The sequence below is a fragment of the Cryptomeria japonica genome, chromosome 2, assembly GCF_030272615.1.
Source record: "Cryptomeria japonica chromosome 2, Sugi_1.0, whole genome shotgun sequence".
Taxonomy (NCBI): Eukaryota; Viridiplantae; Streptophyta; class Pinopsida; order Cupressales; family Cupressaceae; genus Cryptomeria; species Cryptomeria japonica.
This window is the reverse complement of record NC_081406.1, coordinates 346,766,083-346,784,538: the sequence shown is the minus strand read 5'-3', so window position 1 is coordinate 346,784,538 and position 18,456 is coordinate 346,766,083. Positions and strand designations below refer to the sequence as shown.

Genomic DNA, 18,456 nt, shown 5'->3' with positions numbered 1-18,456 from the left:
CGGAGGAAAAGCCCTGCACTTTATTGTTGATAGTGGAAGTCAAAAGAACCTAATCTCAGCAGAGACTGTGAAGAGATTGAATCTGAAAACAACAACACACCCGCAACCCTATTCAATGGGATGGGTAAGTCAAGGGAGAGATATCCAAGTGCACCAACAGTGTCGCCTTTCATACTCTATAAAGCCTTTCAAAGATGAGGTAATCTGTGACGTGGCTCCTTTAGATGTTTGTGATGTTCTGTTGGGACAACCATATATGTACCAGCGCCATGGTGTTTATGAGTCCAGACCTCGCAGCGTGACAATCAGATTAGGTGAGTAGAAATACCGAATACTAGAGGTAAGCCTTGCATACACTACCTCTTTGATTAGTGCTAAGCAATGTAAGAGGTTGGTTGCCAAAATGGGAACATTCATATTATTGATGATTCGTTATGAAGAAGAGAGAAAGTCAGTATATAATTCCCATGCCATCACAAACACCACAACCCTACAAAAAAGATCAATGGATCAAACTTTGACAAAATATGAGAATCTGTTTAAGTTACCAACTGGGGTACCTACGCACTGCCAAGTGAGACACACTATTGATTTGATACCAGGAACTCTATTGCCTAATGAACCAGTCTACCGTAGATCAGTATTAGAAAATAATGAAATTAAGAGGCAAATATAGGAATTGATTGAGAAGGGACATATTCGTCCAAGTGCATCACCCTGTGGCAGTCCCATTGTTCTGGCAAAGAAAAAGGATGGAACTTGGAGACTTTGTATTGACTATAGGGCCTTGAACAAAATTTCAGTCAAAAATAGGTATCCACTTCCCCGGATAGATGACCTCTTGGACCAGCTTAGAGGGCCTCGATTCTTCACAAAAATTGATTTGAAATCGGGATACCATCAAGTACCAATTGACTCAGCTGATGTGTGGAAGACAACTTTCAAATCTAAAGAGGGATTGTTTGAATGGCTAGTGATGCCTTTCGGTCTAACAAATGCCCCAGCGACATTCATGAGAATGATGAACGATATACTTAGACCATTCACTGATTCCTTCGTGGTGATATATCTGGATGACATACTCATCTTCAACAAAACTTGGGAGGACCATTTACAACATGTGGAAAAAATTCTCTCAACTTTACAAGATCATGGGCTTTATGCAAACAAAGAAAAGTGCTCCTTTGGTATGCAGAGTATCAGATACTTAGGATATGTTATTGACAGTGAGGGTGTTCATGTTGATCCGGAGAAGATACAACTGATTAAGGACTGGCCATCTCCTAGAAATCTGACAGAGTTACGAAGTTTCCTCGGGTTGGCAAACTTTTATCGCAGATTTGTGTTGGGGTTTTCCCATTTGTCTTGGCCTCTAAATCAGTCATTGCGGGGGGGAACACAAGCAAAGTTTAAATGGACAGGTGCTCAACAAGAAGCATTCGAGGAGTTAAAACGAAGGTTATGTTCTGCACCAGTTTTATCTCTTCCTGACCTGCAATAGTCATTTGAAATACAAACCGATGCATTAGAATATGCCCTAGGAGCAGTCCTCATGCAACATGGTCACCCAGTTGCATATCATAGTCAGATTTTTTTTGATACAGTGCGTCGGTATGCCACTTACGACAAGGAACTGTATGCTATTGTTCAAGCCTGTAAACAATGGAAACATTATATTTTGGGTAAGGAGACTGTCATCCACACAGACCACAAACCTCTTCAATTTTTGCAAACACAGGGGAAGTTGCAAAATGATCGACATCAACAATGGTCAACCTATCTTCAACAATTTCATCTCAATATTCGCCACAAGAAGGGAAGTGCTAACAAAGTGTTGACGTGTATTTTGTACACCATCATACACAGAATAAAATACCTAAAGGCATCTTATCCTCTCTTGAATAAAGTCTCTAACTGCTGAAGATTCGCATGAAGGATCAGTTAGGATGACTCCAATGTTCTGGTTAGTAGGGTCTCTACGTGTGGATAAACTCCAGTGGTATGATGTGATTTGCTGGAATCACAAGGGGACTTACATTTGATGATTGAACTTCCGATCTGCTTTGCTGGAACACAGGCTCTTACTGGCTTAGATTTGAAAAAATGGAAAAAGGATGAGGGCGAAGAGAAGATCTAATCCTAATACTAAGAATGTAGGAGCAATGATTTGATTTTTGATGAAACTCTAACTAGGTCTTGTTTTGACATCAATGGACCATCTCCACAAGGCTAGTGCGATCTTCTAAGGGAAGCTTTATGATGTTCAAATCATCACCGCAGGCATAGACACCATCAAGTTGATGCATATCAATGAAGAAGCGACAAATTGAAATTGAGCTTAAGCTGAATGATTCCAGTTGACTACACAAGGCAAGTCTGCAATCAACAAACTGCTAGTAGTATGGATATACGAATTCCACCATTAATCAATCGCATTTCCTCCATTCATCTAATCATCTACCATCTAGGATTGAAGACTCAACAAGAAACCATGCAAATTGCAAGAAACGACACACTTCACCATTACTTCAATGAAAATGGAGTTTGTTTACAATCAATGGCAACAATTTCTTGCCTTGTCCTCCTATTCTACTCTAATTACTATTCTATCAATTTCTAACTACTCTCTATCTACTAACTGCTTTCTATTATTTACAACTCTCTCTAATTATTGCTAATTGCCTTTACAAAATGAAATGCCAGGGTTTATATAGTGCCCTCAATACAATTCGATGGCTTAGATCAATTCGAGATCAATGGCCAAGATTCAACAATGAAAACCCTAATTAGGGTTTGTTACAACCATTACATAACATTTAATGCTTGACCAATGATAAAATTGTATTGCTTGGACACATGTCCCCTCTAGAAAAATCGACCAATGGATAGCCGGGGTAGGTACATCGGAGTTTGTGCCACCTTCCATGAGTTAAGTACATTGAATCTGGACATGCTGAGGTGGACCTCACTGATTGGAGACGTGATGACTAGGACGCCACCTCATTTGACACTTGTAACTTGGTAGATATTCAACTTGATGTTGTTGAGAAGCTTGCTTTAATTAATTCATCTGGAACTATTTACTTCTTCAACGAGCCCTTGTTCTAACTCCTTGTGTCCTTGATGTGCAGGATGATGATGTACCTCGCCTTGGAACACTGGATTGGAAGAGGTTGCCCTTGATGACGTTAGTCCAAAGAAGGTCGTCCTTGTCCTTGCTTGATCGTCCCGGCGAAGACCGTCCTTGATCCGGCTTGATTTTCCTTGATGAGATCTCCATTTGATGCCTACACAACATTTCAAAATTAGGAACATGATTTTGCAATGAATAACATAGATTAAATTAATTTTTAGGAAACTTCATAATAAATCCTTGAGTTATTATTTCCTAAAAAACGATTGAGCTATTACAATTCAAAATTCAAAATTCAAAATTTAAGATTATGACGATCAAAATTCGAAATTAAAACAAGGGATCTTGCCATACCTTACTTGAGAGCTAACTCTAGAATGCAAAACAAGGAATTTGCCTAGGCAAAATTAATGTTTGAAGCCTTTTCCACGTTATCTTCAAGCGAACGTCCTTCCTATCAACTTCGTCACCCTTGGGGTCTTTGATGTGTTCTTCAATGTCTTTCGCCTTAATTCAAACTTCAAGTTCGCACTCCCCTTTGAAGATGTTTCGCACCACCTTTGGATAGAAACTCGCACTTCTTTTTTATGAAATTCTCTCCTCTTTTGCCTTCTCCAAATCGCATATGAGAGATGATAAATGATGATGTGAAAAATGAAATAAACACCTTCCTTTATAGGCGCTCACCTTCATATTGACCCTAGGCCGACTTTGGTGAATAAGGCAAATTTAAAATAAACTTAAAGGCCGACCCTTGTAAAATGAAACAAATTTTAAATCAAGCGCCCCATTTTTATTTATAATTAATTAATTTAATGCCTATAATTTTAAATAAACTCGATTTTTAAGAGGCAAAAATTAATTAATAAAGGCCCATGCGCTAATTTTAATTGGATTTCAAATTTATCGATTTTTCCTAGCATTTAATAAAATCTAAAGAATGTTTTAGCGCCAAATTTGAAAGAGGTAAGGACACAAACCTATCGCTCTGGTCCCTGACTGAGGGACAGGAGCGAACTTTATGCTCTAGCCAACATTCTTCGTTCTGTAACCTTTGTTTCTTGTTCATTGCCTTCCAAATGATATCCTTGATCTTGTGTATCTTTGCCTTGTCATGATTTTGAAGGGAAATGAATGATTTAATGAAAATCGCCCTAGTCCCTTGATGAGGGACAGGAGCGATCTAGGCTCTGGACTCAATTTGATCACCCTTCGACGTTTAACTTCTTTGCATATCATTTTCTTAAGACACCTTAGACCTTATGCAACCTTATACAACCTTGACTTGGCGTGATTTTTGAAGGATTTGAGTGATATGATGATTATCGCCCTGGTCCCTGACTGAGGGACAGGAGCGAATTTGTACTTTCAAGCTCAACTACACCTTGCCATCTTCCAAATTTATCTTCAACGGTCTAGTTTCACCCTCCTTTCTTTCACCTTTGGCTTGGAAATCATTCAAACTTGGCAAGAAATTCATCTGAGACAAAAATCGCTCTGGTCCTTCAGTGAGGGACAGGAGCGCCCAGGCCAATATAGGTCTCATTTGGTGTCCTTCAATCTTCAATTTTGTCTTCAACGAATCCGTTACATCGTCCTTGCTTGCCTCAAACTTTAAACTTGCTTGCTTTTTGCCCAAAACATGCCTCATGAGGAATTTCGCTCTGGTCCCTGGGAGAGGGACGGGAGCTATCACTGAACTTCGCCCTGGTCCCTGACTGAGGGACAGGAGCGATTTTTCATTTTGGTCCATTTTTCTTTCATGAAGGCACTTCAAGTTATATTCAACTGATGAAATGTATCCCCTTTGACCTCCTCAAATCGCGAAACCACTTAAATCTTGCAAGGATAATGCGAAATTGGAATTCAAGCTCCGGTCCTTCAGTGAGGGACAGGAGCAAATTTTGCTCTCTAGGCCAAATCGTTACAATTTTCATCAATAAATGTCTTGGCTAAGGAAGATATCATCTTACTTCATGCTATGAATAAAAGTTAATGTCCAAAAAAGGTCTAAAATTGTGCATATAAAGAAAATCGCTCTGGTCCTTCAGTGAGGGACAGGAGCGAATTTGACCTTCTAGGCAAAAACTTCATCATTTCATTGTTTTTGATCAAGTCTGGATGCTCTATCATGCTCATTTCGTCCTTCACCATGCCTTTGATGTCTCAATTCGTCCAAACACGGCCAGGAATGGCTCAAATAAGTATTATCGCCTTGGTCCCTTGGTGAGGGACAGGAGCGCTTCGCCTTGGTCCTCCTGAGAGGGACAGGAGCGAAATTCGATCTGGATCCTCAGTGAAGGACAGGAGCGAAATTTGACTTTTCGAACTCTCTATCAGGATAATTTTTATGGAATATAACATTTCCTTCTATGTTTCCTTCTATGTTTCTTCTTTCTTATACTTTAAGTTATATTCCATATATACTTTCAGGATGTTTGAGAGTGGTTTCAGACCTCCAGGAGTTATATTGCAAAATCTAGTTTTTTGAGGTTTTTCAGTTTCCAGACTTAGTCAAATTTTAGGATCAGGACATTCCAGACTTAGCCAAATTTCAGGATCAGGACCTCACTCAAGCCGGACTTGCTACCCTATTGATCTCCCCGACAACACTCAAAATGCAAAGGCCAACTAACAAAACCCTAAAAAACCTAAAGAACAAACCCTAAAAAGCAAAAAAGCAAGGGTCCCCATTTGCAATGGGGCGATGTGTGAAAACGTCACAACACAAAGTAGCAGACTGTTTGAGCAGGTCTCCGATTGCAGCTATAAGTATGGTATTGGACTCATGTGGTCATCAAATTGAAGCCTGGGCTTTCTTGTATGATAATGATGTTGAATTCGCAGATGTTTATAATCAATTGGTGAAGGGACATCAAGTGAATGACTTCTATTTGCAGGATGGAATGCTTTGTCACCTTGGCCAAATCTGTGTGCCCAATGTAGAACGCAAAAATCTGATATGGGAAGCTCACTATAGTAAGGTTGCTGGTCATTTTGGCATAGGTAAGACTACTGCTATACTTTAGAGGTATTTTTATTGGCCAAAGTTGAGAAATGATGTCATTTCATATATTCAAGCTTGTACCGCATGTGCTATTGCTAAGCTTGCCAATTGTAAACTTGGACTGTATTCATCTCTTCCTGTTCCTGAAAAACCTTGGCATTCTCTATGGACTTTATGTCTGGTCTTCCTACCACCAAAAGAGGCCACGATTGTGTGTATGTTGTGGTAGATAGGTTCTCAAAAATGGCAGTAATAGTGGCTTGTAAAAAAACAATTTCTGCAGAGGACACTGCAAAGATTTTCTTTGAACACATTTGGGTCCATTTTGGTCTACTGAATACCATTATCTCAGATAGGGACAACAGGTTTCTTAGTAAGTTCTGGTCTACATTATGGGAAAAGATGGACATAAAATAAACAAAGTCTACTGCTTTCCATCCTCAAACAGATGGCCAAACAGAGGTAGTGAATCGGATGATCATTCACATCCTATGCATGTATCACTCAAAACATCCCCGCCAGAGAAACGAAAATCGCCTAAACTTGCCTGGACTCGGCGAGTCCGAGTGCGAGTCACCCTCGCCGAGTCCTGGGGACTCGGACTCGGACTCGGCCGAGTCCAGGCGCCAGACTCGCCAGACTCGCCGAGTTTGGCGAGTTTGGCCGAGTCCCGTGCCTGGGACTTGGCCGGCGGCGATGTGAAAGATAAGTTAAAAAAAAAACAATTTTAAATGGTTTTTTTGACTCTTTTTTTTTGTGTTATTTTTGTTTTATACCTAAAAGTGACTTTCATTTCATTCATTTGCAAAAATAGGAGGAGTAAAGTGAGATAAAAAGAATAACAAGGGTGCATTGAAGAAAAACCAGCAAGGAAGATTTCTTCAATTTCTTCAATTTTCTTCAAGAGTTCTAAGAGGTAAGTTGGTAACATTGTTTTTTTGAGATTTTTTTGTTTCTTATATGCAAAAATTCATTTTTCTATTCTTTTTTTTTTGAAAGTTTTACATTTTATTCCAAAATCTTTTCTATGTTACTATGTAGGCCCAGGGTTTGTAATTTTATTTTTTTTAAAGTAGGGTTTGACAAACCCTACAATTTAAAAAAAATAAAATTGCAAACCCTAGTTACCCTACTTTAGCTTTTTTGAAAAAAATGTTCAATGAGAATGAAATTATGAATGCACAACATAGAATGAATGTCTTAATTTATTTTTGCATTTGTAATGTTTTATTGCAGCAACCTTCACATTCTTATTTGCCTCAAGTTTCACAAAACAATCATACAATGTCCTCTTCTAGACCTCCCATTAGAAAGGACCCTGCTTGGAAATATCATGAGGATTTTCCAGGGCAAAGAAAAGGGCAAACAAAGTGTATATTTTGCAAAACAATATTCCATGGAGGCATATATAGATTGAAATACCATATTGCTGGTGTGCGTGGGCATGATGCCGACCCATGCACAAAAGCAGTCACTGAGGCCGTACGTGATTGCTATGTAATGGTTGAAGAAATTGAAAGGAAAAGGAAAGAAAAAGAGGATCTCACAGTCATTGGGAGACATGCACCTTTAGGAACAGGGACACAATTAGGTTGTGTTGGAGGGCCTTCTTCCTTACCTTCATATCGTCCCACTCATTTTGCTACTACTCATGCTTCCGGTTCTGCTTCTATAAGTGCCAGTGCTAGTGCCAGTGCCTCTGCCCCTTCTCATGTTCCTAGCACTGGCAGTGGTAGTGGGAATGTTAGCATTGGACCTAGGATTCGTAAATCTAGGTTGGATACCTTTTTTGCACCTCGCACTACTCCTGGGTCCCAACAGTCACTTGAGAGCATGGGTTGGAACAAGGAGGTCCATGATGCTGCTAAAATGGCAGTTGGCAGATTTTGGATCTATGGCAGTATTCCATTCTTCACAGCCAGGTAAATGTTTTATGTTTGATTGTTTTAATTTTTATAATTTGATTGTTCGTATTAATTTTTGTTGTATATAGTTCATTATACATAGTACATACTTATCTCATTAAAATTATTTGTGACAGGTCACCTTATTGGCAAGAAATGGTTGATGCCCTTACCATTTGTGGGGCGGGATTCAAAGCCCCTTCTGAGTTTGATTTGAGCGGACCCATTTTGACTGAATTGGTGAATGATGTGAAGAAAGAATTGGGTGATCAACGCCAAATATGGAGCACTAAAGGTTGCACCATCATGACTGATGGTTGGACAGACAGGAGAAATAGAACTCTCCTTAATTTTCTTGTTTCTTCCGCAGGTGATTGATTAATTTTAGTTTCATTTAGGCATTAATTTTTTATTTTTCATTTAATGATTTATTGAATGATCATTGATCTTGCTTTATTTTTTTATTTCAGGGGGCACCGTTTTCATCAAGTCTATTGATGCCTCCGCCCATTGCAAGAATGCCACCTACCTATGTGAGCAGATAGAGGAGGTGATTAATGAGGTGGGTGAAGAGAACATGGTACAGGTGGTGACTGACAATGCACCAAATTATGTTGCTGCAGGTAAACTTTTGATTACAAACTAATTTTGTTTGCAAATTAATTTCTATTTTGTAACCTCATTAATTACAATGCAACAAATTATGTTGTTGCAGGCAGACTCTTGATGGAGAGGCACCCATCTATAGTTTGGACTCCATGTGCCGCCCATTGCATTGACCTCATGTTAGAGGATATTGGAAAACTTCCATGGGTCAAGACATGTGTAGAAAAGGCAAGAAATGTGTGCAAATTTGTATATAATCATTCATGGGTGTTGGCTCTTATGAGACAATACACAGAGCATAAGGAGTTAGCTCGTCCAGGAATCACAAGATTTGCCACAAACTTCATCACATTGCAGTCCATGCTTCGTTGTAAGATGGCCTTGAGACGTATGATTGTTGGTGAGGAGTGGTCTTCCTCATCCTATGCTGCCACCCCAGCAGGAAAAGATATGGCAGACTGCATTTTTGATGAGCGAGGCTTTTGGAGCCCTTGTGATGAGATAGTGAAGGTAATTTTTTTATAAATTCTACAATTTTTATTTAACTTTTTGTTTTATAACTTATTCATCATATTCTCTTATTTGCTCATGTTTTAAATTACACAATATTTTCAATTTTACAGTTTGTTAAGCCCTTGGTGGTTTTGTTGCGAGTTGCGGATGGAGAAAAGCCCGCAGTGGGCTACATATATGAGGGCATGGATAGGGCGAAAGAGGGCATCAAATCTATCTATGTAGGAGATGAGAGCAAGTATGGTCCCATTTGGCAGATCATTGATAAGAGATGGCATCATCAGCTTCATAGGCCCATCCATGCAGCAGCCTATTATTTGAATCCGGCATTCCATTTTAGCCCTACTTTCAGGGCTGATGCGGAGGTCCTTGATGGGCTATACTCAGTCATGGAGAAGATGGCACCTGTTGGTTGTACTCAGTCAGATCTTATGCGAGAGCTACAGTTGTTCTCAAATGCACAAGGGGAGACCTTTTCTCGTCCTATCGCCAAAGAAAGTAGGACAACTATGATGCCAGGTAAAAATAAATTGTAAGGCTTAATTTTAGTTTTATTGTATATTGTTAAATGAGTTTATGAGAGACTGATTTTATTTATTTTTCTCATTTCAAACTCAGATAATTGGTGGAACTTTTTTGGCCCAACGACACCAAATCTTCAGAAGTTGGCCATTCGCATCTTGAGCCAACCATGCAGTGCATCTGGTTGTGAGCGCAATTGGAGTATGTTTGAGCACATACACTCCAAGAGGCGCAATAGATTATCCGTGGAGAAGATGAATGATCTTATCTTTGTTCACTATAACCTCCGCCTGAGAATGAGAAAGAATGCATTAGCTGACATCTCTCCTATCATTCTAGATGACACTGATTGGATCGACCAGGTAGATATAGAGGCTGAGGCTGTAGCCATGGCAGAGGAGGAGCAGAGAGCACGAGCAGAGAGAGGAGATTCAGAGGCAGACGGTGATAGTGACAGAGATGGTGACAGTGACACAGATGTTCCTGATGTTGGTGAGCATGGCGTGGTGTCACGAGGAGCGGCTATGGCTGCCCAATCATCTATGACCTACCTTAGATGCCTTCGTAGGGGGGCGGGGCCTTCATCGGAGCCGACGTCGGGGCCGGAGGGTGCAGACTCCTCTGCGCCATAGGCTTGTAGATGTATTTACCTTTGTTATTTGTATGGAACATTTGATGATGATCATATGATGACATGGATTTTTTATTCCATGAGTTTTGTAATATTGTATACATTTGACAATATTTATATATCTATGTTTGTTATTTCCTTCAGCTACAATTTGCGTTTATGCTTATGTGATAGATCATAGATGTATACTTGTGTATGTATTATGTAATGAAATGAGCCAAGTTTGATGATGTTATTGTGTCTTATTCAATAAAGGGTGCATGAAACAAGTTTTAAATCTTAAAAAATCTCTAAATTTTTTGAGTTTTTCACTTTCCCGAGTCCAGCCGAGTCTGGAGCTGAGTCTGACGCCGAGTCCCGAGTCCGAGTCCGATTTGGCCTTGCCGAGTCCGAGCCGAGTCCGAGTTTCGTTTCTTTGATCCCCGCACATGGGATGAAAGTCTTTTATATGTTCAACATAGCTACAACAGGGCAATTCACAGTTCGACTGGTCACAACCCATTTGAGGTTTGTCTTGGTTATCAACCACTTGCACCAATGGATGTACCACTTATTCAACCCGATTTGGTTCCACGTGTTGGTAAGGAGGAAGATAAGGCAGCCCAGTTCATTGATAGAATTCATCATCTGCAACAACAAGTTCATGAAATCTTGGAGCATACCAATAAGAAATATAAGGAGAGACATGATGAGCATCGTACTCCTCATAATTTTCAAGTCGGGGACAAGGTGTGGTTGCATATCCAGAAGGAACGATTGCAGGGTCCCAATAGGAAGCTTCTTCCTCTGCGTTTTGGGCCATACACAATCATCAAGCAAGTCGGTGATAATGCTTTTGAGCTTAATCTACCCCCATTCCTGGGTCTTCATCCAGTCTTCAATGTGGAACTCTTGAAGCCATATTTTCCTCCACTATTAGATGTTGCAGATGTGGCAGAAACAATTTCCACTAATCCAAATGCAGCTTCTCCATTCAAATGTGATCAAATTGTGGACACCATGGTGAAAACACTCAAACAGCAGCAGATCTATCTGTACAAAGTGGTTCGAGCAGGGCAGATTGCTCAACAAGGAAAGTGGTTTACCAGGGAGTAGATTCAACTACGTTTTCCTCATCTCATTCAGAGTGTCGATGCAATGGGACCCATTGCTTTTCAAGGGGGAAGTAATGATCAGAAGCAAATTTGAAATATTGTAAATAATATTTTCATATTTTTTCTAGTTTTTCTATATGTTAGTATTTGTAATGTCCCTACTAGTTAGGGATCACTGTCCTGCAAAATAGATTGTTAGAAATACAACAAATATACATATATAACTAATTTAACTTGCAATTTAACCTTAAAATACTTAATTAACACTAATCACAATTCTTATCTAATACTTAATCAACATAATCATAATTTTAATCTAATAAAAAAGGATACGAATGCCATACAAAGTATGTCCTTAGGCGGCCGTGAAGATTGCCTTCATGGAACCCATCTTGGTTCCAAGCCCTCCAGGAAGTCGAAGGTGAATTCGACTCCTATCTTGAATGTAATTTCTTACATCCAAGCCCTCCAAGGAAGACCACGTGTCATTCCTTGCCTTGGGTGATGCATCCCATCACCCAAGTCCTCGGAGTGGACCGGCCAGATCCATCTCCTCTTGGTTGAACTTAATCAACCAAGCCCTACATATGCATATCAATAATCAGTATATATACTGCCCTAGGGATTTTCATAATCCCTCCTTTAGACTAAGGGAGTTTCCTCTCTATAGCCTCCAACATGTGTTTACATTTGCATTTATAATACACTTTGATGATTTAGTACTATTTTATTTCCCAATCCACATTTTATGTTAACATGTATTCCTAATGTATTCTTTAACATATATACATATCAAATGTACCCTATCATTGTTAACATATGCATTACACCTTCCTTGATAACATCTATATTCCTTAATCATTCCCTATGTGTAGATTAGTATATTAATTAATTGTATTCATTAATGCACACATTTTTAGCCTTAATATACTCTTACCAACGCTCAATGAAATATACATTAATTAATATAAATATATTAATTATCATACTTAGTAAATGGTAATTTTAATGCATATTACTACTGCCTTAACACATTCCTTATCTATGTTCAATAAACACTTTAAGTTTAATCAACATTAATATATTAGTTGTTTATAATATATTATACCTTACCTCTTACCTGCTGGTCACAAAAGTCTGCTCCCGAATGCTCTCCCGTGCCCCCTCCTCTCTTGCCTCTACCTACGCAGCTATCCTTTCTAATCGATGGTGATCTCAATTTACCAATCTCAATTACCTCTTAGTAAATGGTAATTTTAATGCATATTACTACTGCCTTAACACATTCCTTATCTATGTTCAATAAACACTATAAGTTTAATCAACATTAATATATTAGTTGTTTATAATTTATTATACCTTACCTCTTACCTGCTGGTCACGAAAGTCTGCTCCCGAATGCTCTCCCGTGCCCCCTCCTCTCTTGCCTTTGCCTACGCAACTATCCTTTCTAATCGATGGTGATCTCAATTCACCCAAGGCAAGGAATGACACATGGTCTTCCTTGGAGGGCTTGGGCATAAGAGGTTACACCCAAGACAGGAATCGAAATAACCTTCGATTTCCTGGAGGGCTTGGATGTAAGAAATTACATTCAAGACAGGAGTCGAATTCACCTTCGACTTCCTGGAGGGCTTGGAACCAAGATGGGTTCCAAGAAGGCAAGCTTCACGGCCGCCTAAGGACATACTTTGTATGGCATTCGTATCCTTTTTTATTAGATTAAAATTATGATTATGTTGATTAAGTATTAAATAAGAATTGTGATTAGTGTTAATTAAGTATTTTAAGGTTATATTAGTTATATATGTATATTTGTTGTATTTCTAACAATCTATTTTGCAGGACAGTGATCCCTAACTAGTAGGGACATTACAGTATTTGGCGTTTTTGAAGGCCTTCGGGGCACTTTCAGCCCTTGAAACTTTGGCCTGTCCCTTAGAACGTTGCCATAGGCACGTTCTTTCAGGACTTCGCCTTAAGCTCTTGGAGACCTTTCCAACGAGTTAAATGGCTTGTAATTTTGAGTTCGGAGTAGAAAGTTATGCCTAGTTAAAGTTAGGACAAAATTTCATATAGTTTTTTGAAATTTTCGTAGTTTTAGATTTTATTATGTAAATAAACAGATGTGACTGTTGGGTTTCGATTCTCAAGGGGTTTTGGTGACCTTTGGAATCTCATGAACTGATATATGTTGAATTTTCGAATTGAATAGATCACTTTTTGGCTTGCTTCAATTCTGTGTTTACCTTGTTCATGTAAACAAATCCACAATACTGCCAGGTTCTCACTCAGGTGTTGTCATCCGAATCCATAATTCGGATCACAGGGGCTAAGTATTTGTATCAGTAATCTCAGATGCTTGTTTGAGGTATATTTGTAGACAATCAGAAATATGAAACAAAAACACAAGGGACTAACTGTCATCTTTTCATGTCGATACATATTAAGTGTTCTATGATATTTTTCAGGGAAGTATCTTCTCAATCTTTTGGATCGGTAGGTGCAATTTACATTTTGGGCGTGCAGATCCCTATTGATTTTACTCTTGTATAATAGTGCTTCCTAGGGTTGCAGGTACCCTACGAGTGTTATCCGAGCTGGATTCAACTTCCATATTTATGATTGAAAAATAGTACAAGGAAGGTATAGAGTGCTTCGCTAAGTTCTTCTACAGCATCTTCATATTCCACCTCTGTGTGAGTATTTTGGGAAACCTTGGGAATTGTTCTGAAACTAAATTTCTGAGTTTGGTTTGAATTTCTAAGAATGAGTGGGTCTTGTAGTCTAGAGAAAGCTTTACTTTTGTATCAAAGTCTGATTTGGTCTCTGTATGAAAATTTTGGGTGATCTTGTGCTTTGTGCAAAAATTGAACTTCTCTAGCTTGGGTTGAAAATTTGAAGGGAGTTGAATCTTTGAATTCTGAAAACTCTTTACTTCTGCTATTAATTCTGATTTGCTGTCATTTTTAAGATATTAAAAGTTTATATTTCTTCTGAAGGAAACAAATTCTGCTTGCTCTCTCATGTATCTTATCAGAGAATGTTTTTTGTTTACAATCAAAAGGACATTATCTGAAAAAAATCTTTGGTAGATGATAATCTTTTGAATACAACTTGAATCAAGAGATTTACTTATTATTTAATTATTCTTTACTGACACAAATGCAGATGTGTGGAAATGGAATTCGTTGCATGGCTCGTTTTGTAGCAGAACTTGAAAATTCAGATGTGCCTCGAAGGTATTTTATTTTTTGACTGTATAAGATTAATGATTTATATACATGATTCAATCTATTTTATCTCCACATCTACTTTTGTCTCCTTATATGTTATAGATCAGTCATCCTATTTCTATTTTTCTTTTTCTTATCAAAAGCAATGGTATATGAACTCTTAATGTGCGTGGTTTATAAAAGAGAAATTATGCAACATTGATAATGAATGAGAGATGACCCCTACAAGGAAAAAATGTATAAAACTAGAGATGGAACAGGGGAATTTGAGGCAAGCTTGTTTTGTGGAGACAACTAGTTACACATGTCTCTTATAGGAAATGACCAGTAACTCCAAATCAAGAGTTGACATCCAAAAAATCTTTTTTATTTTTTTTGCAGAAAGTCACCTTTTTGAATTTAATGGAGGATGTACAGGTGTTTCTTCTATGACCCAGTTGAGATTGATGGAAACATTTAAAGAGTAAAGGAAATTCTTTGAAGTCTTGCTATGGTTATTCTATCTTTAAAGGGTTTTGCTAGAAAATGGTGGGAAAGCTTGAAAGGTAATATGGAAGAAATTTTTTATAACCTCACAACACTTTGAAAGGGGCTGACAGAAGTATTAATCTAGAAGTTTGATTAGAAGATGAAGAGTCGGAGATAATAAAGGAGTGTACTTATATGATGGAATTTCTAAATTGGTACCTTCTCAATATGCTGCAAATGTACCTTAATATACATGTCATAGATAACTTAAATCAAACGCTTAAAGGCATTTGTTCTTGTTTGGTTAGACTCCCTGGAGAAAGTGGTTGTTGTAGGTAACAGAATTGAAAATGCAGAAGAGTTGTCAAACAAGAATACGTTTCAACAGGATAATTGATTCAAAGACTTAATCACTGATTTTGCAAGGCGCAATGGTTTGATTTTTTTCTCTTTGGAAACTCTTCCAAAATTTCTTTTAAGCTCAAAATATAATTTCAAAAAGTATAAGGTGTCTTTGTGGAAATGCTATAAATGTGGAACTTTTCACAAATATTACCCTAGGGTTACAGTGGGTCTCCAATTTAGTACGTTTAAGTTTCAAAACTGTCAAAGATGAACCGATTATTGAAAATTAGATAGAAGGATAGAACCTAAAGTGGCCCTAATACTGCGCAGGCATAAAAGCAAAGAAAGAGATACCTCAAAATGTAAGCCTAACATCTTTTCTTAAGCTCAAGTAAATCTATAGTTTTCATTATTAGGGAAAAAGTAAATGTGACAGATGCAGATTTCATAGATTTGGGATGCACATACAACTTAATATTTCATTCATATATGCTTCTGGATTCAGCTGTGTGGAACTTTTTTTGCATCAACGTTTCGAATCACACTCCGTGATTCATCATCAGGATGATAGAGCTGTAGGAGAAAGATGGATAAAGCTGCAGACTAGTGCAAGATAAAAAGGATGAGAGAGGGAGAAGGTGTTAATTTTAGTGAACAAGATTAAGTAAACTTAGAATTTAATTTGAAATGCAAACACTTGTGAACCAGAACACACAAAAATACCCTGGGAAAACCTCCCTCTTGGAGGAAAAACCCAGCATCAAAGATCCAGATCAAATCTTTTATTTATAAGCAGATTACATGAACAATATAGATCAGATTACTTATCTGATTGTAGTATCAATCTAGGGCAGATTCACAGAGATTTGGCCCAACTCAAATCAAAGTATATGCTGTTGCAGAATATCAATCTTGCTGACTTAGAAGGGGCAGAATATGGATGCTACTCGGAGAGGAAAATCGCAGAAGTATGAAGACACCAATTTGCCCAGCAAGATGCCTAATAAGTTCGCTCAATGATCATATAAGCTCGCAGCAGAATGGAGGCTTAGGTCGCTCACTAGCGTCGCACAATGATATCCAAGTTTGCTGATTAAGTTCGCATAAGGCATGCGATATATTTGCTTGATGAAAAATGATGTGTTTGAAGTATGAAATGAATCTTGTTTATATACAAGATTCATACTCATGATTTATCCAAGTCGGCTGGGCAAGATTGCCGCCACTTTACATAATTTTGGAATTTTCTTTTAGCGCTCAATTTGGGGCCACATAAATTTACAAGTTACAATGCGTTCCATTTTGAGCCCAGCCCAATAGACATGTAATCGCTCAAGTTATTACAATATGATTAAATTTTAATTGCCACTAGGCAACATTAAAATATAATCCGAACTAGCTATCCATTTCATTTAGAGGAGGCCTCTCCTAATGAAGAATTTCCTTGTTTAGAGGAGGCTTTATGCATTCTTTGTATCAAACTTGGTTTGCAAGGTTGATGCATGCTTCGTCCAGCAATGGTTATTGCTACCTACTCTTCCTTCATATGATTATTTGTAGAAGGTTGAATGTTTTGATATCTTTTTTGCTGACTATGACTTTGATTAATGCTTTGGCTCCAACTTTTGCTTTGGGTTGTACTTCTACTTAGGATTTGCATTACATGAGTCTCTTTTGCTACCTTGTAGTTTTCTTCTCTATTCTCTTTTCTCCATCAATCTAAAAAATTGCTTGATCTCTTGGTCTTGGCCATGTCGTGGGCTCTTCCCACCATTGTTGGGGTGTGGGGTTTAAGGGCATGAATTTCTCAAATTTAATCTAACTTCTTAAAGGCAATGATAACAATGTTTACTCTTCTATGATAAAACCAATACTTGAAATAATGAATAGAAATAACAATAGTTGGAAAACTCGTCAAAAACAAAAAACTCGCCAAGGCTCCAAAAAACACTTGGCAAAAAACTCGAAAGCTTAAAAAATTGCTTAAATTTAAATAGAAATGCATTTTTTTGCAAAATTCAATGAGATGCATCCAATGAGTCAATAGATGAGTACACAAAAGAAACCAGCTGAGTTTAGATATATTTAACAGATTTAAATGCAAATTGGGTACAAAATCGCATCCTCATGAGGAATGCTGATGGCTAGAAGCAAAATGATAAATAGTTTTTGTAAACTAAAAGTAAATACATCAATACAATTACATCTTCCTCTTCCTAGCTCTAGTAAAAACTAGGGGAGAGGTAGAACTAGAGGGTCTAGTCCTAGGAGTCTGTTGTGGTTGTGCCTCCTCACTCGATATGATGAGCTATGGCTTGACCTCCATCCTGGTTGTAGCTCTGCCTCTATTTGCTCCTAGCACTTGCAATGACGACTCATCATCCTCATCCTGCTCAATGTCATCCAGTGTGAATCCAAATCCACCCCCCTCCTCCATAGCCTGCCTCTCCAATTCATAGATGTCATCCTTGGTAAACAATGGAGGTTGCTCCTACAATGTCCAATCACTGTAAGGATCTATATCATCCAAATCAATTGGACAAGCTGGTGTTTCCTCTACCTTCCTTATGCCAAAGACAAGGTCATTGAGGCGTTTTTGAGCTAACTTGCTCCTCTTCTTTGTGTTGATGGCCTCGAACAAGCTTCAATTGCGCTCACAATTGGATGAACTACAAGGCTGGCATAAGATTCAAAGGGAATTTTTTTTTGAGATTTAGGGTATTTCCACCCCAACATTGCCACCAAGCATCTGCAAAATAAAATATTGAAGAGTTGGAAAGCAAACTGAAAACATATTTTATCAAATTATCAATCGTTGTAACTTGTAAATTTGAAATTTGTAGCTTGTAAGATACATGTGAAAGACTCCAAATATTATACTTGGGATTTGAGTGGTTCTTCCTCTCTTGGCTAGCTCTGAAGAGAATAGCTTACCCCTTGCTTCCTCGCAATTTTGGAGTTCGGCCACAACGAGGTCTCTCACCTCAACCTCAGGTA

General features: G+C 38.2%; 3 protein-coding genes across 4 annotated transcripts in view; all 3 read left to right on the top strand.

Moving 5' to 3' along the window:
• Positions 1-18,456, top strand: part of LOC131065238 (diaminopimelate epimerase, chloroplastic) — a 224,498-nt gene that overhangs the window by 32,571 nt on the left and 173,471 nt on the right. For both annotated transcript variants that reach the window (XM_057999699.1, XM_057999697.1), the window contains exon 4: positions 14,582-14,652. In XM_057999699.1, the coding sequence (XP_057855682.1) occupies positions 14,582-14,652 (71 nt within the window). The remainder of the gene's footprint in view (positions 1-14,581; positions 14,653-18,456) is intronic.
• Positions 5,552-8,877, top strand: LOC131065237 (uncharacterized). The gene is made up of 3 exons (XM_059216649.1): positions 5,552-8,062; positions 8,182-8,414; positions 8,515-8,877. The coding sequence occupies exons 1-3, from the start codon at positions 7,293-7,295 to the stop codon at positions 8,688-8,690; spliced, it is 1,179 nt and encodes a 392-aa protein (XP_059072632.1). The 5' UTR covers positions 5,552-7,292; the 3' UTR covers positions 8,691-8,877.
• LOC131873638 (uncharacterized) lies at positions 9,338-10,450 on the top strand. Its single transcript, XM_059216650.1, has 2 exons — positions 9,338-9,682; positions 9,782-10,450. Exons 1-2 carry the CDS (start codon positions 9,349-9,351, stop codon positions 10,315-10,317), a joined length of 870 nt encoding a protein of 289 aa, XP_059072633.1. The 5' UTR covers positions 9,338-9,348; the 3' UTR covers positions 10,318-10,450.